Source organism: Rosa rugosa, chromosome 7, assembly GCF_958449725.1.
Source record: "Rosa rugosa chromosome 7, drRosRugo1.1, whole genome shotgun sequence".
In the NCBI taxonomy this organism is placed as follows: domain Eukaryota; kingdom Viridiplantae; phylum Streptophyta; class Magnoliopsida; order Rosales; family Rosaceae; genus Rosa; species Rosa rugosa.
In genome coordinates, this window is record NC_084826.1 from 8,759,789 (window position 1) to 8,783,406 (window position 23,618).

The following is a 23,618-nucleotide window of genomic DNA, read 5'->3' on the forward strand; positions in this document are numbered from 1 at the left end:
TTTGGTTTTTCTTTTTTGGCAAGTTACGTGGAAATTTTGTTAAAAATGAGATGGTGGTAGATCCTGTATGTGTGTATGAGATTTGTGGAAAACTGAGGTGCTGGAAATGGAAATTGTGTAAAGGGCTTTCATGAGATTCGTGGTACTGAAGTCTCCCAAAGTCGGGCTTTTCGTGGGAAAAACCTCCATGAGATTTGAGGTATTGCATAGCAATGGCCAAACCGGGTGCGGAGACGGGGCCACTTCCAGTCAATAGAACGACCAATGGCTATATTTAAACATCTATCGAGTATCGGCTGGGACCGACACCAGAACCAAGCTAGTGGCCAGAAGAGGTAGAATCAGATGTAAATGATGACAAGTATGAGGGTTGGAAGAGCAACTGTAAAGCTCAAGACTTTGCTTGGAACATACTACTGAAACCACACGAGCATGCTATCACTCTTCTTGGAAATTTTAAAGGATGAATACATATCAGAGCGGTTACGATCATGCTCATCCCATCATGATATGAGTAATATTCGAATACATAACTTTTATGGTTTTATAAAAATCAACAAGTTACTATTTACCGACGTGCCTGTGATCCCAACCCTTGCCCGAGACAAAAATTTTGACACCATTCTCATATCCATAGACAAAATTGTCACATGAATTTTAAGTGTCAAAAACAATTCGCAATAATGACAAGCGCAACAGCATGTGGCATCCACGTGTCAGCCGCATAGAGGTGTTTTCAACCAATTCGGGGCGGGTCAAGCTTCGGGTAGCCAAGCACCGCCAATAGGTGGGAGAAGGAAAAGGTTCAGTTTAAGCCCTCAATTTGAAAATTGAAATCGAAAGTGACAGGGGTTTTGAGGGTTGGAAATTATGGACATGGATGTTGATGAACCAACCAAAGGTACGCCCTTTTTCAACACTCTGCGTTTCACTCTTTCAGGGTCGTCGTCACCTTTTCTTTGATCATATAAACCCTAAGAGCCTTTCCACATTTTCCCCAAATTCACAGGCGAACAAGAAAAGCAAGGAAAGCCCATAATCGTAGTATTGATGGGTGCACCCGGTAGCGGCAAGTCCACATTCTGCGAACAAGTCATGGGCTCCTCTGTTCGTCCCTGGGTTCGGATCTGCCAGGTACATTTATCATTGTCTTATATCGCAGACCATGTGTTCGATGAAATGCCTCAGTGAGTTTTGAATCTATAATTTGAGGGGTTATTGTAGTATGCGTGACTAGACAATGCTGTGTTTTCAGTTGGGTTGTTTTGGATTACTTGTGTTTGTTAGGATACTATCAAAAATGGGAAAGCCGGAACGAAAGCTCAGTGTATAGAGAGTGCGAGGAGTGCATTGCGGGAAGGAAAGAGTGTGTTTATAGATAGATGCAATCTGGAGAAAGAGCAAAGATATGAGTTTGTGGAGCTTGGTGGTCCTCAAGTGGATGTTCATGCTGTGGTGCTTGATCTTCCTGCTAAGCTTTGTATATCGCGGTCGGTGAAGCGAACGGGACATGAGGGGAACTTGCAAGGCGGAAAAGCTGCGGCTGTTGTGAATAGAATGCTGCAGAAGAAAGAATTGCCGAATCTGAGCGAAGGGTTTGGTAGGATCACTTTTTGCCAGAATGAGAGTGATGTTGAATCTGCCATTCGTACATATAGTGGACTCGGTCCGTTGGATACACTTCCTCATGGGACTTTTGGCCAGAAGAGCCCGGGTGCAAAAGTTCAACTTGGTATAATGAAATTCCTAAAGAAAACAGATGCTCCTACTAATACTGGATCGACTTCGAACAAGGTTCAGGATTCTAATGCTTCTCAAATTACCGGGGGAAAGGATACCAGTGTGAAAGGAACAGGTTTCTTTATTGAAAGTGGTAGTATGGAGTCCAAGAAAGGTGAACGGCCTGTTGTAGATTCTGCTGGCACTGATGTCTCTCTCGACAATGCTCCCACCCTGGCATTTCCATCTATTTCCACAGCAGATTTTCAGTTTGACCTTGAGAAGGCATCTGACATTATTGTAGAGAAAGTTGCAGAATTTGTAAATAAACTTGGAAATGCAAGACTTGTTTTAGTGGACTTGACTCATAAATCGAAGATTTTGTCCTTGGTGAGGGCTAAAGCTTCACAGAAAAACATTGATTCCAAGAGGTTCTTCACATTTGTAGGAGATATCACTAAGCTTCATTCAGAAGGAGGTCTTTGCTGCAATGTGATAGCTAATGCTGCTAACTGGTAAGCTTTTAAATTTCATATCCATGCAAATATTTCATTCTGGTGCTAATAGAAGAGATTAATTTGATAAAACTGGAGGTTATTAGCATTTTACCCTTTCAATGAAATATGGTGTGAATGATATATAATTAATAATTCTGCTGACTAAGGAAGTAACGTTAGCATCTGTTGCCTACTAAGTTGAGTCAGTTGCAATGTAAAGGTGGATATAGTCTCTTCACCTTTATTATCTTTATGAATGAATATTGTGATTACATATTTCTTATATGAAAAGTTGATCAAACAAAAAACATAATGGTGCAGGCGACTTAAACCAGGAGGTGGTGGTGTCAATGCTGCAATCTTCAATGCTGGAGGTCCAGCTTTAGAGGTTGCAACCAAAGAACAAGCCAAATCTCTGTATCCTGGGAATGCTGTGGTTGTTCCTCTCCCTTCAACTTCTCCTTTGTTTTGTAGGGAAGGGGTAACCCATGTCATACATGTTCTTGGACCCAATATGAACCCACAGAGACCAAATTATCTTGACAATGACTATAGCAAAGGCTGCAAAATTCTCCATGACACTTATACTTCACTTTTCGAAAGTTTTGCATCAATAGTGAGGACCCAAAAGAAGGTATTTAAGGGAAGCTTTGGAAACCTTCGGTTGAAGCTGCCAGAGTCAAAAGATCACTCTGAGAGTGGGCCTACAAATCACTCTACAAATACCTATCAAAAGATCAAGAGAGAGGATCTTCATGAATCTGAAAGGAACAAACGGAGTAAAGGAGATCAAGCTGAAGCTGAAAACGTCTCTGATTCTAATGCTAGTAAATCAAACCTCCACTCTGATGGAAGCAAGAATAAATCCTGGGGAACATGGGCCCAGGCTGTCTACAACATTGCCATGCATCCAGAGAAGCAGAGGGACGTAGTACTAGAGATATCAGATGATGTCGTTGTACTAAATGATCTTTATCCAAAGGTAAGTCACACCTATTATAGTTATCATCCACTTCTATGTTTTAGCTGGTTGACAAAATTTTGGAATTCTGCAGGCACAAAAGCATCTCCTGGTGGTAGCGCGACATCCTGGTCTTGATCGCTTGGCAGATGTATGCAAAGAACACATTCAGTTGCTAAGGACAATGCATGCGGTTGGTTTGAAGTGGGCTGAAAAGTTCTTACATGATGATTCAACATTGGTCTTTCGTCTTGGATATCACTCGGTACACATGCTTACTTTTGCTTGGTGACTTTGTTAGATGTGTTTTCTCTAACATTTACTCTTGAAAGAATTGGTCGGGTTACTAAAGTAAATTAATCTTTGATATCTGATTAAGTTTAGATGATAGATATAAGTCTTCAGAATTGTGTCTTCTCCTGTTCAGTACTCTTGAGAATGGTATATCTGTCCCTGAACATAACTCCATAGCATAATTTGGGGATGAAAATGGAGACTGCCTAATAAGCATTTGCGATGTCTTCTGTTTCAGGAACCATCAATGCGACAGCTGCACCTACATGTAATCAGCCAGGATTTTAATTCAGCACATTTGAAGAACAAGAAACATTGGAATTCCTTTAATACTGCTTTCTTTCGAGACTCTGTGGATGTGCTAGAGGAACTCAGTAGTGACGGAAAGGCAATACTGAATGATGATGAAAGCCTGATGTCTATGGAGTTACGATGTAATCGATGTAGAAGTGCTCACCCCACCATTCCCAAATTGAAATTGCACATTGGCAGATGTCAAGCCTACTTCCCAAGCACCCTGTTTGACAATGGTCGGCTGGTAACTGCACCAAGCAATTCTAGCAATGATCCATAGTTGTGCAATGGATCCTGTTGTGTACAAGCCAGAGTGTCCGACTGAAATTTTGTTGCATGTAAATATGAACTAGATGATTTTTGATGGTCCAACTGGTTTCTCTCACAACTTCGGGTCTCTGTCTGTCCAACTGGTTTCTCCTCCAAAACGGTTTCGTCTCTCAAGTTTCAACCATGAACTGTCTGATATTTTAGGTATATCAATTCGATGGACTGAAAAGAAAATATTTGGCTTATATGCTCCTTACTCCTTACAAATGGGTACATAATAAATCTGAAAAAAAATGTAGGGCTTATTTGAGATTGTTTCTCTGAGACTTGATCTGAATAATAATCCTAAACACCCCCGTAATTTGTTGGAGAGGAAAGATCTCCCACATTGGAAAAGTGACAACAGAAAATATAACTTATAAGTGGGTGGCTCTTACCCAATTGTACCGAGGCTTTTTGTGATGAAAACCCAACACCTAATGGGTGGTTAAGTTGGGACAGTATCAGTACAATGGTGGGCCACGAGCTTTAATGTGGGACTTGTGAACCGATTCCTAATTCCACGTGCATACCTAGAGCTAGGTTGCACGTGAGGGGGCGTGAGCTAGGTTGCACGTGAGGGGGCGTGTTAGAGAGAAAAGATCTCACATTCAGTGACAACAGAAAACTTAATATAGGTGGCCTTTTGTGATTAAAACACAACACAGTGGCTCTTACCCAATTGTACCAAGGCCTTTTGTGATTAAAACAGAAAACTTAATATAGGTGGCCTTTTGTGATTAAAACACAACACAGTGGCTCTTACCCAATTGTACCAAGGCCTTTTGTGATTAAAACCCAACACAGTGGCTCTTACCAATTGTACCAAGGCCTTTTGTGATTAAAACCCAACACCTAATAGGTGGTTAAGTTGGAACAGTATCGGTACAATGAATATTCGATATTAGAGATTTCCGCATGACATGATTTTATTTTTTTCTAATCATAGAGAACTAAAATTACATACCTAGCTCAATACAGAGATAGACTTGCTCAATCCATGAATAAAATTAATTTAGTATGATCTCATACTAGTCTATAACTATAGAGAACTTATCTACTATAACTCTTTTAATTCCTCGACATTCTAAAAGTGATAGGAATTGATGCTCGACCCACCAACTCCCCCAATTTCATGGTCTATCATCAGACATGAAAGAAGAAAATCACATAGGATTCTATATGCCTTATATTATGTTTACATGTGCAACTATAAATCCAAATGCTAGATTTTTCAGTACCAAAAAGACGCGCGTGAGTTAAAAATAGCTCCTCAATATTCCCTTCCTTTCTTTGCCAAAAAAAAAAATATTCCCTTCCTTCTCATAAGTCACTGAATGCTCCACAACCTTAACCGACCCCATTGAGGATTGAGACCAATCCATCTATGCATAAATTGAAAATGACACAGCAATAATAGAACAAAGACAGCTTACTAGTTGATTTAGGATTAATAATCTAGGTCAAGGAGTGCAGGCATATGCGGACAAAGGAGCTGCACATCACAGGGGACAAATGTTAAGTTGAGATATTAAACAACGTTGTGGTCGTCACAAAAGGATCTGTCATCCTAAACGTGTCAAGGTACGCCTTGTTTTCCACAAACCATTTAGGATCACAGAAATTGATTAATTGAAAAATCCGAAGATATTAATATTCAAAAGGGAATATACAGACAAACCAGGACACTGTTCTCAGTAAAATGAAAAAGCATTAGGAAAAACTCCACAATAAGAGCTTAGCTTAATCTAAATTTGTGAGAGCGAATAGCGCTCCATGGCATTCATGTGACACAGAAGAGTTTTACTGAGGATTAGGTGGGCGGCTGTTGGCAGCAGAAACCCTTGACCCCCACTCAAGCAACTCTTTGCTGGTATCATCCTTGTGAACAATCACCTCAATGAAGCACAAGCTGTCCTTCTTGGGTCCATTTGCAGTCTCAATTGCTTCAATCAGCTCCTCTTCGCAACGCACCTGAAAGATTGCATGAGTTCGTTAACAATTGAGTTTTATGATCCATGAAGCCACTTGATTAAGGGGATTTGAGGCAAACAGAAAGATGTATTTAAAAAGCTGACCTTGGTTGTCCAGCACTTGCCCTCCCCATTGTGGATGGCATCAACCAGTCCAGTGTAGTTCCAGTTCTTGATCACATTGTACGGTCCATCATGGATTTCCACTTCAATAGTGTATCCGCCATTGTTTATCAGGAAAATGATGGTCCTCTGTCCATTTCGAATCATTGTGGACACATCTTGAGCAGTCACCTATTAGGAATACAACAAAAAAAGACATAAACAAATGAATGTGGAAAGTTATAGTGCTTATGCTTTACGATGCTTTACTTTCATTTTATTGGATGCTTTGCAGAAGAAGTGTAATTTACATTTCACATTTCAGCAATCAGCATACAATCTCTATAGAGCAGGATTCACAAGACTAGTAATGTGATCAAAGTTGCATACCTGGAAGCTCCCATCACCAATGAAAGAAAGCACTCGCTTCTCAGGTACAGCCTGAGCATACCCGAGAGTTGCTCCAACTGACCAACCTATTGATCCATATTGCATTTGGAACTCATACCTGAAAATACGTTTCCAATTACCAATTAGTATCATAACATTATAATAGAAAGAAAAAAAATGAAGCATCATCAAATTCTCCCAAAGGCTTACCCGCAGCCAGGTGGCAATTTCAGCTTCTGGCAGTTAAACCATGAGTCCCCTGTCTCAGCAATCACAGCAGTTTCAGCTGACAGCATATTCTGAATGTGCTGGAACAGAACATTAACCCTCAAAGGTTCTCTGGGTGCGGCCTTCAGAGGGTGGCCATCAGGCACAAAGATCCTGCGGTAGTTCTCATGAGCAGTGTTGTTATGCTTCAGCTTCTTTGCTAGGCCTAGCAGGAAATCCTTCATGAGAACACAACCAAATGTAGGGCCATTCCCTATCGTCACACGATCGGGCTGCAAAATGATTGCCTTCTCTTTCTTGAGAAGGAGCGAGTACCCAACAGAGCTGTAGTCATTGAAAATCGGCCCAGCAAACAAGTATGCATCTGCAGACTCCACAATCTCAGCACAAAAGGCAGTGCTCACAGCACCCCAGTATGTTCCTATGAAATGGGGGTGGTGCTCTGGCACTTGCCCCTTTGCTGATGGCATTACAGCCAGAGCAAAACCAGAAGCATCAGCCAGCTCAACAAAGGCATCACCGGCATGTGCAGCGCGCAGTTTGGGCCCGCCCACCATAACCGGCTTCACTGCCTTGTTCAAGAACTCTGCCGCTGCCTCCACTGCAGCCTCTAGTCCCATCTTATTGCTCAATCTGTAATACCAAGTAAAAAGTTACATAAATTCACTTTAAAAAATTAACAAAATCATAATCTTTTTACAACACTTTTCATCAAATGAGATCAGAAGGCACAAAATTTACTTTGGAGACAATGAAAATGGAACAGGGTCACGGCTAAAAGTAGGATGAGGAATCCCGGCCAAGTTGCAGCCTATGCTGATATACACAGGCTTGCTTTCTTTCAACGCAGTCGAAATTGCCGTATCAATCAACTCATGTGCATCCTCCAGATTATTCACCACAGCCTAGTAAAAACCACCCACATACCAAAATCAGCAAAAATTATTTGTTTCCAAAACACAAATCAAAGTACAGATCTTTAGCCAAACCCACTAAAACCCACATTCCCAAAATAGCAAACTTTAAATCCAAGAAATCCCAACACAAAATTCATATATTATTGGGTTGCCAAAACACAGATCAAAGTACAAATCTTTCACCAAACCCACACACCAAAACTAGAAAACTTCGAGAATGAAATCTAAAACACTGTGAATGATCCACTAAAACCCACATGCCAAACTTCCAAAAACAATGAATCTTTAACCAAATCCACTGAAACCCAACACCAATTAATCATAAAAAATCAAACTTGATTATGATCCTTACCTGAAAGCAAGTCACAGTCTGAAAGCACCGGAGCTCTTGGCTAAAGTCCGGCACCCCAATAGTATGGTGAAGAATCCGGTTAGTTCCGTAATCATTGGAGTTGGGCCCCCCAACAATACAAATCACCGGCAAGTTCTCACTGTACGCGCCAGCGATCGCGTTCAACACACTCAGTCCACCGACGGTGAAAGTCACCGCACACGCGCCGACGCCACGCGACCGCGCGTAGCCGTCGGCGGCGTATCCGGCGTTGAGCTCATTGCAGCAGCCAATGTTGGTGAGCCCGGGCTCGGCGATGAGGTGGTCGAGAAGGGTCAAGTTGAAGTCGCCGGGGACGGAGAAGACGTCGGTGACTCCGATTTGGACGAGGCGGCGTGCCAGGTGGCGGCCGAGGGTGGCTTCGGCGGAGTTGAAAGTGGTGGAGGGGACCGAGTTTTGGACGGTGCAAGATGCGCTGTTTGGTAAACAACCGACGTCGTGGTTGTCGGCCTTGCAAACGTCGAGGGAGCCAATCTTGGTGTCCATGGAGGTCTAGAGATTGAAACTTTGTGATCAAAGATTGGAACTTTGAGTGTAAAGATGGAAGCTTTGGGGGTTTAAGAGAGAATTGGGATTTGGGTTTTTGTGGTGAGAATGGAGAAATGGGTTTATGAGGAGGTTGGGTTTTATAGTGACAGTGGTGGTGGTTATCAATGGAGGTTTTACTAGGGGCTGGTTTTCATGTGATGGCCTTTTTGTGAAGGCAGTGGGCAGCAGTGGGTTCTTGAATGCAGTTTTTGGTGAGTGAGTGGCAAGTAAATATTTTAATTGGAATTCTAATTTTGTGTGGTAAGGACTAGAAGAATTGTAATTTTAATTGCCAATTATATCTATTCTTTTTGGAACAAAAAAAAATTATATCTATTCTTTTGTACCAAGAAAAATCAAAATTTTCATTTGTGGGGATCAGGGGAATGCACAAGAAGAGATCTGATTTTGCAATAACCTTTACTTTTGAGACCAAAAAAAAAAAGTTGAATTTGATTAGTGATGGGAAATTTTGATTTTGATTCTTATTCCATTTTGAGATGGAGCTTCAATCATAGAGGTGCAACACCGCTCATTTGGGTTGGAATTGTCATGGTGCAAGAGCAGGGCACGTAACGAGCCTCTTTGAATTAAAATGAGGTCTTTCTTTTAGATGGCTTTTTCTTTTCATACATTTTTTGCAACTCCCATTATATCGCTTTAAATCCAAATATTGGGGACATGATGAACACGACGTGGACGTTTTGATCAGCAAAAAAAAAAATGAGGTAAATGATGTAAGTTGAACAGAGGTCAAATTATACATTAGTTAATTACAGCATAAATAATCGACTATATAATCTTAAATGTAAAAATTAATGTCTTTCACTAAAAAAAAGAAAAATGCAATAATCAACTACTCTAGCTGGTTTTGAACCTATGCATGGAATTGGTGTTGAACCGTGATTCCGTGAAAGTAATTTTCGTGGTCTTGAAGAAAATCTCGTCAAACCGTCAATGATTATTAGTCAAAGTAATGCATAAAATCCTAAACTCAATTAGCTGTAATCTGGTTTTCAATTTGGAGATTCTACTCAAGTGGCCTGGTTTTGTAAAATCCTAGTTTGATTCCCTCAGTCGCAGTGAGCAGCACGTTACTATCTGATTGGTCAGTTTCGCGCGTTAACGACGAAGACTTGAATCCGAAAACGACGACGTTCTGTCCTTTTAAATACTATGAGCGATGTTTCTGAATGAGGGAATCAAGGTTCTGAAAAACCAGAAATTGAGTTGCCGGTAAATTACAAAACCAAAGCTTTTCTATTTTGGTCATTTCAAATTCCAGGTTTTGGATGATTCCAGAACTAAGAAATAGATTAATCAGCAGCAACTGTTGTTCATGCACATGTACCAAATGACACGTAGTCAGTCTCATGTGGTGTCTGAGTTGAATCCCTGGCAGGCACAGATGAAAGGTTTTGAATATTAAACCCTACCAGTTGCTTTCTTTCTGTAATTTCTTGAGTAAATGTAATATCTTAGTACTGTAATTCTGTAAATATGGGTGTAAATCTTTTATCTGGTTATATTGATTACGAACAAAATCAAATTTCTTTTTTGGTTACAACAAAATCAAATTTCTGGCTTTCTACTTTATGATGATGAGTGACATGAGTCACATGACTTCGCTGATATTATGCAAGAAGAAACCAGAAAAAACACGGACTCGTATATTTTCCACTCGTCCGATGATGAGGATTTACGACAAATTCAACAAGTTTTGACGTGTTACTTGCTTCTCATTCACTGCATGCAATGACGTAATGTATTGCTGGGAGGAGTTTTTGTTTTTTGTCGTCGACCAAGAAGAAATTAATACAATATGGTAGGGATCCCTAATATTATGCTGTAGAGAGAATCTTGCGTAGGGCACCCGCACGGACACGTGGTGGGGCGGGCCAATCACCCCCCAGCAGGGGGGGTGTTTTGGGTATTTCAATTCAGGGAGCAGGGGCAATTTTGGAAAAGATGAAAAATTTCCTCTCTTCTGATTGGTGGGCCGTAAAGACACGTGGTGGGGAAACCCCCACCTAAGAATTTCTCTATGCTGTAACATGCTCCGCAAATTTAGCATCATCACCATCGGTTGAAAAAATTATTATGTAGGCTTGGATCACTTAATTTTTTATTTTTATTTTTTTAAGGAGTTGGTGCGGCTGCTCTCAAATATTAATTAATGAAATTGCAGAATACATGAGAGATGTAGAACCTGAAGCCTATATTACAATAAGCATAAAGAGAACATCCGGAAATAATATCAGGGTTCTCCACAAAATCTGTGTATTCTAACAAGCACTAATTAGCAAAGAGTGCACGAATGACTACTCCATTTGCTTTGACATAGCAGTGACATATCAGAAAGATAACTCTATCACGAAGAAGCATCATTACAAATAGCGCAGCTTTCCCACTATGTTGCCGCACTGAAAATCTGAAATAAATCCGGCAACACTCAATTTCATCCTGCCACTAAGAGGTTGCGTCCATTTGATCAAACAAATAGTTTGCCGTCTCGCTAGGCCAATCAAGGCACACATAGGATGCATACTGGGACAACGCCCACTTCACCCTAACCTAAAATGGTAGAGACTTATTATCGGCATATAGCCTTTTCTAACTAACCATAGAAAACAATAAAACATAAAATAAACAGAGTTTGGGCCCAAAATCCACTAAGCCCAAGTCGAGAATGTAGTTTGCTAAAGGCACCATGCCACCGACCCGCAAGCAACACCCCCGCCCAGGGCCGGTCCTGAGGGCTGCCACATGTGAGGCAGCAATCTCAGGCCACCGGTTCCCGGGGACCTCCGATTTGTCTACTTACTCAAATGATATTATATGTATTTTTATTGAAACCATAACCATGAAGCGTAACATCAGCCCAGCGGTTATGATTAGCTGTTTTGTTGTGTTTTTCTACCCAACCAAGGTTCGAAACCCAGCTTCTGTTGCTGGGCTACAATATTTTTTTACATTGATCAGACTCAAAAGCTATGCTAGCTAGTCTATGTGCCACAGTATTACAACTTCCAGGTGCATGCAGAATTTGCACTCCACGAATACAGGTCATAAGTTCATGTATGTCATCCAAAATAGCTCCAAACTCATTTAGGTCATGATCACTGCATGAAATCTCTTACACTGCTTCAAGACAATCACTCTCAATGGTGACATTTTGCAGTTGTAGAGACTTTGTGTAATCCAACCCCTTCCTAATAGCAAGAAGTTCAACCTGTTTTGGAGATCCAACATGATAAACAGTGTGAGCAAAGGCAGCTTGGACCTGTCCACTAGAATTTCTTAGAACACCCCCTAGACCACCTTTCGTCAAATGAGGCACAAATGCTCCGTCAACATTCAATTTGCATTGTCCAGGATCAGCCGGTGTCCATCTTGGCTTGTTGTGCTGCACGGTAGGAGCTGTTATAGTTCTGGCATGCTTAAAATCCTCTAGTCAGGCCATAGTAAACAGTAGCATGTTTTCGGTAGTTTGGGAAGCATTCTCCCAAAGCATGCTATTTCTGTTTCTCCATAGTGCCCATATAATCATCATAAGTTTCTCAAAGATCTCAGCTTTGAGATGAGTCGCACAGTCTAACAGCCATTCTTTAAAATTAATCATAGGCAATAAAGTGTTCTGAAGAGATAAAGGAGGTGCAGATAGCAATTCAGCATCAATTGGACACTTACAAAAAAGATGAGCATTGTCCTCCAAACGGTGTGAGCATAACAAGCAGCTAGTATCACCATCATAACCCTTGGTAGTCAACCTCTCTCTTGTAGGTAACAGATTTTGGGCAGCCCTCCATACACATATTTGCACCTTACTTGGAACTCTGGCCCGCCAAAGTCTGTTCCAAAGCTCTTTGTATGGATCACCATTAGAAGTAGTAGTTAATACATTCTCAAGAACTTTCGCTCTAGCAATCTAATAGGCAGTTTTCACAGAAAAATTGCCTCTCTTTTCAGGGCTCCACCGAAGCTTATCTGGCAACACACGTCTGCTCAAAGGAATGGCAAGAATGTTTGCAGCAACTTCCGAGCTGAAAAGTGAATTGATAGTTATCAGGATCCATGCACGGCTCTGATTATCAATTAGATCAGCAACAAACTCAAACTCTGTCTGATGTGGCTTTTGTATTAGATATTGTGCACAATTTGAAACTCATTTGTCTCTCCAAATATTAACCTGCACTCCATCACCTATTCTCCATTTTACAACTGCTGCAAGGACTGGTCTGCCGCTAAGAATGCTCCTCCAAAAGAAGGACGGGGAGTCCCCCAACTCAGCGTCCCAAAAAGAACAATGAGGAAAATATCTAGCTTTGTAAAGTTGCGCTATAAGTGACTGTGGGTTGGAAATAAGCCTCCATTCCTGCTTAGCCAACATTGAAAGATTATAGGCATAAATATTTTTAAAACCCATTCCCCCTTCCTGCTTTATGAGACACATTTTCTCCCAACTACGTCAATGAGTCTTCTTTTTTTCATCTGTATCTCCCCAGAAGAAAGAAGCACATAGCTGATGTATGTCATCACACAATCCCTTAGGCAACAAATAATAGTTCATGGTATACAAAGGCATTGTCTGTGCAGGTAGAGAGGTCTAATGATATTGGTTTAGAAAGAATTACATGGATAATAATTGAATTATACCTCATTTTAATATTTTAGTTACTAACTTCTTAAAAATATAACTTTAGTCTTGCATTTAACTTTGTAATTCACTTTAGTCATTGCAGTCAAATTTGTAGTTAAACACCATTAAACTTGAGGGCATTAGTATCAGCACCCAAAATATATATATTGTTATAAACTAGAGAATTAGAGAGAGATAGAATAGAGAAACAAAATATAGGAGGAGGTAGAAGTGTATATTTCATTCTCATTAGACCCCTTTATATAGGAGTAATGTTTACATCATAAGGACATAACTAATGAGTATTTACAGTGAACAGCCACATATATATAATATTTATAACACTCCCCCTTGGATGTTCACCACTAAATGATATGGTGTTGGACGCGCTTAATGTTGCCTCGTCAAAAACCTTGTCAGGTAACAAAAACCCAGTGGGACAAAAACAACCCTGGTCGAAGGAGAAAAAGAGTACAACGCGCATATGTCCTAGGTAGCATATTTTGAATGCTCCCCCTGATGAGAATCTCCCCCTGATTTTTGCAAGCTTCAATCATGTATGTAATAAAATACATGCACCATGTATATTAGATATGGTGTGTCGATTACATAGGTGAGACTATGTGTGCTTTGCATAAAAATTTGCATAAAAGGGGACTCATCATGAATTGCAATTCCTGCGAAGGTTAGGGTAATACCAATAAAACTATGATAATAAATCTTACCTCAAGTAGAACCAATTTCATATGCTCAAATTATAGATAAAGATATTAGTTAAAGAATAACAATATAAAGGAACAACAATTGACACATTTACCTTTATACAATATTCCGAGCATTGAAATTTATGTATGACATACTTAGCCATAGATATCAATTTGTGATTGATAATTTCATATAAGCTCAATATGAGCTATAGATAAATTCATAACTTCACGAAAGTTAGAATATGTTGCAAAATTGTGAGTATGATTCGAATTCGATTTCTTAGTCTTGTCATAGTACTCATTGAGGCAATAAGTCACTTTGACCTTAATTGAATGAGTATGTATGAGCTTTAGACTTTTGATTCCATGAGTGAGCTTTAAGCTCTTTCACTCATTCATGGACTTGCCTTTGGCAATATGAATCCATTAAGGATTTGGTTAAGCAATATGCTTATAATGACACATAGGATTTGGGGATTTGCTTTTAGCAATTTGCCTTTAAGATCTTCATAATAATCATGACAACCTGCTATAAGCCTCTCGTCAATATAATAGCTATATGTAACACTGTACTTATAGAAAAGTTATCGCTTGGAGAAGAATGATAAGCCCATGTCTCTATAAAGAGACTTGTGTCATAGTGATTTCAATTCACTTTAGTACACCCTTTGTAATTTTTAGGGTAGATAAAGTCCAAGTATATCATCACGTTTACAATATTTAAATTCATTGGAATTGCCTCTTTCCAATTTGGCCAATAGTATAATTTGTCGATACAATGAAACGTGGTAGTAAACAGCCCTTGATGATATTTAGTAGCTACTACAGATGAGATATCATCAATGATCATCAATTAGAGATCTATCACACATTCAAAATATATGCATGCATCAGCTATAATAAGCTTATTCATATCAGGTACCCATGCCTCTTTTAGGGCATTTGTTGTCTCTCAAGGACAAATTAATTAAAGAATGTGGATCTTTGTATAACCTCATAACGAGTGTTATAGGGCTTGTATAATCTTCCCTTATAGGGAGATTAAAACATTGGACTTGGTGGATATATCCCACATAATGCACGCCGTTACAATAGTGTTTCCTCCCCCTAACGGCGGGAAGACCATCTAGTTTGACCATTCGCAAAATATGCGTGCAAAAAATTTGGATTGTAAATCCATTGGTGGGTGGCGAGCCCAAACCAATTTGTAGGTCAAAAACTTGTCATTAATAAGTGTCACTTTCTCAATTTCTCATAATTGATTGAGAATTTTTCTTAAGATAATAATAAGACATGGTGGATAAATATCACACACCAATTCATATCGTTTTTCATAATATTTCTCCCCCTAATGACGGGAGAATTGTCTTATTCAAGTGACAACTCACAAATATGCGATAAATTATAATATCCTCGTTAGGAAAGTTTGCAATTATTGTTGTATACAACAATGTAAAGTATGTAGATAAGTCTACATGACATAGTAGATAAAATAATGACACATTGGTCACGCCAAAATAATTTTATTTGGCTCAATGAAATTTTAATTCATGATACAGTATACAGTAGTATACTTATAGTTGATCAATACAACTTAATTTAGGTGAAAATTTCATCACCAAATATATGCAATGGTATTCCACATAGGTAACATAATACGAGCTTAGTTGGAGTCATCAATCAAGATCTGCAACTCTTGAGATGATTGTTACCTTAGCTTTTTGAAGCATCAATTGTGAAAAATTATCAACAATTGCAATGGATCATGTCCATAGTTGCATTATATGCATGCAAGACAACTATGTTTGTCATTATATTTATCATGAACATTCATGGTTCAAAATGAATTTATTAATGAACACGTGGTTCATATTATTGTTTGGCACTGAAAACAAATGTCAAAATTATATACTCAAATTTGAGTCTGGGACAGTAGTCCATATGAGTATAAGCATATCCTCCAATAAATAATAGATTTAGGGATCATAGCCCTCATACTCAAAACATTTGGTTTGAGTCTTCACAATTAGAAGCATGTTCTAAGAGTGGAGTGAACAGAGGTTCACATGTACTCATAAAGAGAAGGGACAAAGGTCCTAACATAATTGGAGATCAAGAAACAAGAGGTTTCGATATATTTGATTGTATAACAATCAGCGGAGGAATTTTAAGTCCTCATGAAATTGAATCAAGAAACATGTAGTTTCGATCTCATTATAAATTGACAATTTTATATCAAATTATTAGATAAGATAATAAGATGAGATCAAATTGAAGTCGTCAAACTCATGAAAAATACATACCTCGATTCTGTTGAAAATATAATTGATATTGTTGATATCAATTGGTGAGTAACAGAATATTCTAAAATAGAGACAGATTCATTTAGAGTCAGTAATTGAAACATGCATTAATATAACATTGTAACAAAATAATCATAAATTTGGTGTAGTCTAGTTGGTTAATATATTTGGTTTGCATCCAAAAAGACCTGGGTTCACAAACGACATAATCATATGAGGTAGATATGACAAAAATAATCATAAGTAATAAATGTTCATTATGATTGCATAAAATAAATAACTATGGTAAGTATCGAAAATGGTAATAGAATGAGTTACTTATAACAATAATTACCGGAGAATGGTAATAAAATTGATAATAAAATGAGTTATTAATAACAATAACTACAAGATAATGGCAATTAAAAATATTATCATGATAATTGTAACTCTTGCAACAAATTCTCATGACAAATTCAGTTATGAAAGAATTGTAATAAAGGTAATTTAAACATAATAAATGTGATTAAACAGATAAAGATAATGAAACATAATTATGTTTAATCGGTGCCAAAACATAGGCTTAAAATGACTAAACAAAATAAATAGAGACAAAAAAAACGCCTAAACATAGGCTTAAAATTTATCGGTGTCAAGAAAAACCGCCGCTAATCATGTAATCAATATGTTTTCCATTGTCCACAAAAAAATCAGAGACTTTGAGCTTGTTATCTTCACTGACAGATTCTCCACATAATTTTAGTTGGGAGGTAATCATATGTATAGCGGAATTGAAAATCAGTGACAGATTTAAAATTCTGAAGGCGCAAAATGCGTCCATTCATATCGTGCTCTAGATAGAACAATGGTTTTCTGGTGAGCAAATCGATCAGCCAATGCTTGCCAAATCTCAAGTGGATCTTTCACCGTAAGGTAATCATATTTTAGGATCTTATCAAGATGATAACGCAAGAAAATCATAGGCTTGGCGGGATCTTGCACATATGACTTATTGTCAACTTTGATGGCATTTCCAAAGTTTTTAGCCGGCCATAAGGTGAATTTCAGCATCAAATAGTTCTTGTCAGAAATTTTAAGAGGATCAAAGTCCAATTTTGTGAGATGCGTCATCTTTCTACAAAGAGAAAAGATGAGATATATCAGGATCCATAATTATTAGAACAGTATGTTCTATGAAAAATGATATAAAAATCATGTACGAAACAGAGTTTCAAAATGTTCATATATATGAACAATGGATCCCATAGGGAACACACGAGAAAAACATTCGTGTGATGTCTATAGAACCATAGGTTCTAAGACTACTCGGTCAGAGGACTCGAGTCTTGAGCAATGGAACATGTAGTTCTCATTGTCGAATATGAAATATAAATTTTCAACTATTAAATTATATAAAAGATACATACAAATACATGTAAATGATCGCATAAAGAAAATTGATATTCATCTAGGAGAGAAAGAAGAAAAACTCATAGATCATTAGCCTTGGTCATAAGCAACTATGTTGCACCATAAGGCTTGCGGATCATCATGGAGTTCAAAGAAGAAGAAGAAGAAAAATAAGAGCAAATTCGTGCTGATAACGTGTTATAAAGGGAAAAAAATGCAAACAGTACCCGACCTTTGGCCCATTAGTAACTTTAGTACCTGACAAAAAAAAAATATCACTTTGGTACCTGAAGTTCGGACCCCGACCCAACATTAGTACTTAGAACACTGTTGGCCGTTACAGCGTTAGCCAGGTGACAAACTTTTAGGGGTATTCTCGTCTCTTCACTCAATCTCTTCTTCTTCCTCTCGCTTCCTTCGTCTTCTTCCTCCCAACTCTCCTTGTTTCTCTCAATCTCTTCTTCTTCCTCAAGCTCAGATTTCCAATCCATAGGTGGCAAATTCTCATCTACAACGGGTACATAGCCGGAATATTTCCCTGCTTCTCCTTCCTCGGCGAGTACATAGCCGCTCGAATCCCGAGAGTTTTTGAATATCGAAACCCGGAATACAAGTATGGGATATTACCAAGAAAATGGGGATCGAATAGAAGGAACATACATCATAGTCGAGCTGGTCTTGTGGAGGCTCAAAAGTGTAGAACAAGCCCGAACTGCCCTTCAAAGCATCAACTATGCTCTGGTAATCAAATGGGTCTAAATGGAAAATCTTCAGGCTCTTGTTATTCTCACACGAAACCAAACCCAACTTGGATATGAAGAAGACGTGCCAACTCCCCTCTCTCTTTCTCTCACTTTAACCCCTAATCCTCTCTCCCTATTCCCCCCCTCGTCATCTTCACCACCATGAGAAGAAGACGAAAATGAACCAAACCTCAGACTTTCTTCTCTGCCAATCTTCCACAGTCTCCTCTGATACGTTTGTTCAACCCAGAAAAAGGGAAAAAAAAAAAAAACTCAGAAATGTGTTATGTGGGCAAAGCAACAAAGATCTTCATCTTCGTGGTGACAGTGCTTGTGGTTGTTGGCCTCGTCTTAGGTTCGGGATTCTCCGCCATGGACTCCACCATCAAACAACAAATCTAAATTCTTCACTACAGCTCTTAACCCCAAAACAGAAAAGACCAAAATCAAATTCAGGCAACAGAGACAACCTAACCAAAATTTGAACCACAAACACAAAACCCAATTGGGAAAATTCCCAACCCAACCACAATAATCCTCTTCGGGTTCAAAATAGCAAGAAAAGTCTTCTTCTTCCTCCTCTTCCACCTCAAATTTGTCATATGTTTCTGGCAAAGGACTGCGAATTGCAATGGGAGAAGGATTGGGTCTTGGAGAAAGCTCTAAGAAATCAAAAGACGAAGAGATCGTGAGGAAGAAGAAGAAGAAATCAGAAGCTCAGATCGGAAAAGAAAGCATCAGCCTCTCTTCCGATTTCAAACCCATAATCTCCGCCCCGCGTCGTCGCACCCTTCATCTTTCGCCTTCTTCCGCCTCCTCCGCCGCGTCAACCACCTCCGCCGCTTCTTCTTACTCTGCTCTCTTCCCTTCTTCTACTTCTACGTCTCTTCCAGTCTACCCAAGTAAAATTTTGTTCTGGCGAAGAGCAAATTTTGTTATGGACCACACGGTGGAGGGAGGGGGAAAAAAAATAATAATAATATTAGAGACTCAAATTACCTATTTACCCTTTATTATATGTCACCTGACTAACGCCGTAACGGCTAACAGTGTTCTAGATACTAATATTGGGTCGGGGTCCAAACTTCAGGTACTAAAGTGATATTTTTTTTTTGTCAGGTACTAAAGTTACTAATGGGCCAAAGGTCGGGTACTGTTTGCATTTTTTTCCCTGTTATAAACTAGAGAATTAGAGAGAGATAGAATAGAGAAACAGAATATAGGAGGAGGTAGAAGTGTATATTTCATTCTCATTAGACCCCTTTATATAGGAGTAATGTTTACATCATAAGGACATAACTAATGAGTATTTACAGTGGACAGCCACATATATATAATATTTATAACATATATATATTTTTTAGAAGAAACGAAAACACTTTTATTTTAATCGGACTCAAGTACAAGCAGTAGTAACCGTTACAAGAAGCCAGCCACGAACTGGAAACAAACTTCTAAATAGTAACACACTCCAACTTCAAGAGCCCTACATATACAAAACAATAGTGGGTATGCTAAGCCGACCACGGCTATACTAAAAAAGTACATCCCACCATTTTCCGCATACGAAAAACTAAAAAATCAAAAAAGAAAAACCTACACCCAGTGTGTTAAGCTTGGCTTGTCACTTCCAAGCCCAACAACAAAAGGGAAAAAATAAAATAGAATGGCTAGACCCACATTCAGACCCTAACAAACCCTAGGGCCTGAATCAAACCCTAACCATCCTAGAAGCAGGTAGCTGCCAGCAGCTCGTCGCTGCTCGGATCGATGCTCCATACCCAAAAACTATTGGTTATTGATTGATCCCCTTAATGTAATTTTTTTTTTCTCATATACGCATTGAGCTCCATAAAAACCGAGCAACCTTATCAACCTTGATCACGTACCGCATGAAATGTCAAATGATAATTCCAAACGTCACTACAAGAATAAGTTAATCACACGACACTCATCACACGACACATGAGTTTTTGCTGTCGTCTGAGTTAGTCAGACGACAGATTTTTTAAATCGGTCGTCTCATCTCTACTCATCCAACACATGATCATTTCATAAATTTGATAGATTTCAGACGACACTAACAAGGATATCTGTTGTCTGAATAACCGAAAAAAAAAAACAACATTAATTTATATTTATTTTTTTCCCCTCTCAAAACACCCAAAACCTTTCCGCCAAAAAAAAAAAAAACACCCAAAACCTAACCTAGCAGTAAACCCGAGTTCCCTCCTTAGCTAAAAATTTGGGTCAACTCTCTCTCTCAGCCTCCCTCCGACTCACCATCGCTCTCACCCTCAATCACCATCGCTCTCACCCTTAATCCCCCTCACCCTCTCAACCTCACCGACCCTAACTCTCCACCTCGCTCTCACTCGATCTGAGCGGGTTTTTCTTACTTCAAGCTTTGATTCAGATTATTTCATTGCTTTTGGCGACGACGTCATTATAGTTCAGCAAGGCAAGAATCCCGGCGACCCCATCGCTTTCTGATTCGGAAGACTTACCGTTGCGCCGACCTCCTCGCCTCTTCACGGAGACAGAAACAGTAAAAGCCACCACCAGTTCAACGGTGCTCTGGATTCGGAAGACTTACCGTTCGATTTTAATTCGGATTCGTTGATTCAGGACCTTTGTCTTCGACTTTCGCTTCCAATTCGGTTTCTGAGGGCTTTTGTCTTCGTGTTGCTTATCAGGTAGCTCTCTATTTTATGTCTTTCTCTCTGCTCAACTCTCAGTGTACTGGATATGGATTTTGGTTGGATGATTTTAGGTTTGCTTAATATGGGCGTAGTGTGATAGTTCTTGTTGCAATTTTACTTGCTTGTATGGTTGTCAAGAACATTTGGAGAAAGAAATTGGGTATTTTCAGTTATGCTTCATGATTTGAGTAAAGAAATGAATTCTGGAAATGACAATTTTTGGTTGGGTTGAAGTCCTAAAGAAGCAACAAGAGACGAGGCAGGTTGCGTTGTTGGCATAGGAGGCAGACTGGCAGAATCAACTGGGATTTAGAGCAGGCCTTCAATTTGAAGCCTGATTGCAGTGAGATTGGGGATGATTTCGTTGTTTTTCGAAGACTGATGATGGAATGATGCTCAGGTATATGTGGTTTTCCCTTTTTTTGCCTTTGTTTTCAGTTATGATCCCCAATTTGATAGGGTTTTTTTCTCTATATTTTGCAGGTATCTTGAACAAACAACTAATTTTTTTGGTTCCTGGTAATCGTTGCTCTCTGCTATTTCCTTTCCCATTCCCATTTAACTAATTTTGGTTTCCCAATTGCATATTTTCTATTTTTTTTTCCTGTCATCACTATGGATTATGCTTTAATTTTCATGGATTCTCAAAGAAAAAATGAAAAGGTAGTGTTCTGGAATTTCATTTGATTTGATCCGCAAGTAGTAGAGTTGTTGAGAATTGGTTTCTACATTTATAGCTAGCTTTTTGCTATATATTGTTAGTTGATTTTTGGAAAAATATCAACTATAGTAGAATTGTATTGGACTGTGATCATTCAATTATGTCTTATGATTATAATTGGGAATCATTCCCAGTGGCATGTTAGTTTGGTTGTCCCGGAACATTGACATAAAATTGATATGCAATTGTGGAGTTGTTTATAAATTGATTTGGATGCTAAGAATTTGATTATGGTTTCAGTAAATGATGGAAATTGTTAAGGTTCACTCTAAATTGCATCTGTTGATAGTTGTAAGCTTTGTATTGTAAAGAAGGGTTATTGTAATGTCTATTTACGGGGGCAAAATGGTTTTGTTCAGGGCACCAGTAATCCAATTGCTCAAATCAGATGTGTTCTTAAAGAAGACATTGAAGTTAAGCAACGAGGACATCATTGGCTCTGGAGAGTATGGGACAATTTATATACTTACACAGGATGACACCATGGCCATTGTTGTGAAAAGATTGAACTGAGGAAGTGCAGATAGAGATCGAAGATTTGAGAGGGAAATTGAAGCAATGGGGGATATAAAGCACCGGAACATCGTGACTCTTAATGGATATTACACTGCTCCACATTATAACGTTCTTATATACGAACTGGTAGCTTATGAAGGCTTGGATGGAGTGCTTCATGGTATGGCATATATTAATTCAATTTCTACATTGCTAAGATTTATACATTTGAGTTTCAGTATTAATTTAGTTTGCTATATTTGAAAAGTGCAAATGAAATGCTGATTTGAAAGTAACTAGCATTTGAAACATCAGAATTCCCAAGGAACACGAATAAAAGTTGAGTTCTTAAAGTTTTCAATTTCATGGTTATTAATCAACCTGTTCACCAATTCTTTGTGTCTACTGTACATGCAATGCAGATCACTATCCAACAAGCATTTGGATTGGCTGTCCAGATACAAAATAGCACTAGGTGCTGCAAAGAAGCTCTGGGTATCTTGGTCTCTGTAATATGGATAGATTTTATGATAATATCAGTTGCTAATATGTACAAGGATTGAGGCATTGATTTCCTGATTGGTTAGACTGACTGATAGGTGGTTTCTGTAGTTCAGTTATCTTAATCTTCGTTTTGTCCCCTTTGTTTTGGTGTATAGATATCAACTTCCATACATTTAGTCTTCAAATTTCTGTGATGTCTTTAATCAATTTCAATTCACAGGGCAAAACAGTGATGGGACACAGGATTTAACCAAGATAGATATTTGGAGGTTCGGATTCATATATTATCAGGTATATAGCAATATGTGTATATCTATGTAAACCAACTTAGCTGTTAATGTTCATCAAGTAATTTTAACATCATTTTATGCCTATTTCATGTGTAATCTACAGATGCTAGAAGGAATGCACTTCCAGACCAACACAAACTCTGATCAACCCGAACTTGTTGATTTTAATCCGAAATTCCATTTAAGTCGATGTTCTAATAGAATTCAAGAGTAAGTGTAAATCCTCTGATAAATCCCCTTATTTTTACTTCTTGCTCTCATGAAGAAATAGTCTTGATTCAGTATTGTTTGAGACGACAAAAATAGTATTGCCTTCATAGGATAATAGGATATACTTGCTAAAACGTGAGGTGGTGTTTTGCCAACTATTGTCATTTCAATAAGTTTCTAGAATTGTTTAAATATATAATCATGAATTATTGGATAGTTTTCTGAACATTAAGTGCAAATCAATTTGTTTCAGTGGGAGAAAAAAAGGAAAGCAGCATATTGATGAAGTCAAAAACGAGTGGGCAAAATTTG

At 38.7% G+C, this 23,618-nt stretch overlaps 2 protein-coding genes and 1 long non-coding RNA gene across 4 annotated transcripts; 2 read left to right on the forward strand and 1 right to left on the reverse strand.

Annotated features, from left to right (window-relative positions):
- The first annotated feature begins 758 nt into the window (after positions 1 to 758).
- On the forward strand, positions 759 to 4,137 carry LOC133721217 (transcription factor bHLH140). The gene is made up of 6 exons (XM_062147765.1): positions 759 to 901; positions 1,010 to 1,134; positions 1,288 to 2,234; positions 2,538 to 3,198; positions 3,272 to 3,442; positions 3,710 to 4,137. Exons 1-6 carry the CDS (start codon positions 871 to 873, stop codon positions 4,043 to 4,045), a joined length of 2,271 nt encoding a protein of 756 aa, XP_062003749.1. The 5' UTR covers positions 759 to 870; the 3' UTR covers positions 4,046 to 4,137.
- Positions 4,138 to 5,702: 1,565 nt separating this feature from the next.
- LOC133720462 (pyruvate decarboxylase 2) lies at positions 5,703 to 8,773 on the reverse strand. The gene is made up of 6 exons (XM_062146791.1): positions 8,037 to 8,773; positions 7,509 to 7,672; positions 6,750 to 7,400; positions 6,540 to 6,657; positions 6,153 to 6,341; positions 5,703 to 6,048 (listed from the first exon to the last, which is right to left on the reverse strand). Exons 1-6 carry the CDS (start codon positions 8,559 to 8,561, stop codon positions 5,878 to 5,880), a joined length of 1,818 nt encoding a protein of 605 aa, XP_062002775.1. The 5' UTR covers positions 8,562 to 8,773; the 3' UTR covers positions 5,703 to 5,877.
- Positions 8,774 to 20,634: 11,861 nt separating this feature from the next.
- LOC133719752 (uncharacterized) lies at positions 20,635 to 22,791 on the forward strand. Of its 2 annotated transcripts, XR_009851449.1 has the most exons (5): positions 20,635 to 21,080; positions 21,321 to 21,486; positions 21,570 to 21,605; positions 22,167 to 22,483; positions 22,725 to 22,791. It is a non-coding gene; the product is annotated as an uncharacterized LOC133719752 (long non-coding RNA). The 2 variants fall into 2 exon arrangements; XR_009851448.1 differs by lacking the exon at positions 20,635 to 21,080 and having other exon boundaries at positions 21,164 to 21,486.
- Positions 22,792 to 23,618: the final 827 nt, after the last annotated feature.

Bases quoted from the DNA above. Each gene is read 5' to 3' on its own strand.
- LOC133721217 (XM_062147765.1), top strand. From the start codon at position 871: ATGGACATGGATGTTGATGAACCAACCAAAG. The intron at 1,135-1,287 runs GTACATTTATCA...TGTGTTTGTTAG, and splicing joins CCTGGGTTCGGATCTGCCAG to GATACTATCAAAAATGGGAA. The intron at 3,199-3,271 runs GTAAGTCACACC...GGAATTCTGCAG, and splicing joins TAAATGATCTTTATCCAAAG to GCACAAAAGCATCTCCTGGT.
- LOC133720462 (XM_062146791.1), bottom strand. From the start codon at position 8,561: ATGGACACCAAGATTGGCTCCCTCGACGTTTGCAAGGCCGACAACCAC. The intron at 6,342-6,539 runs GTATGCAACTTT...TATTCCTAATAG, and splicing joins TTGGTGATGGGAGCTTCCAG to GTGACTGCTCAAGATGTGTC. The intron at 6,049-6,152 runs GTCAGCTTTTTA...GCAATCTTTCAG, and splicing joins GCAAGTGCTGGACAACCAAG to GTGCGTTGCGAAGAGGAGCT.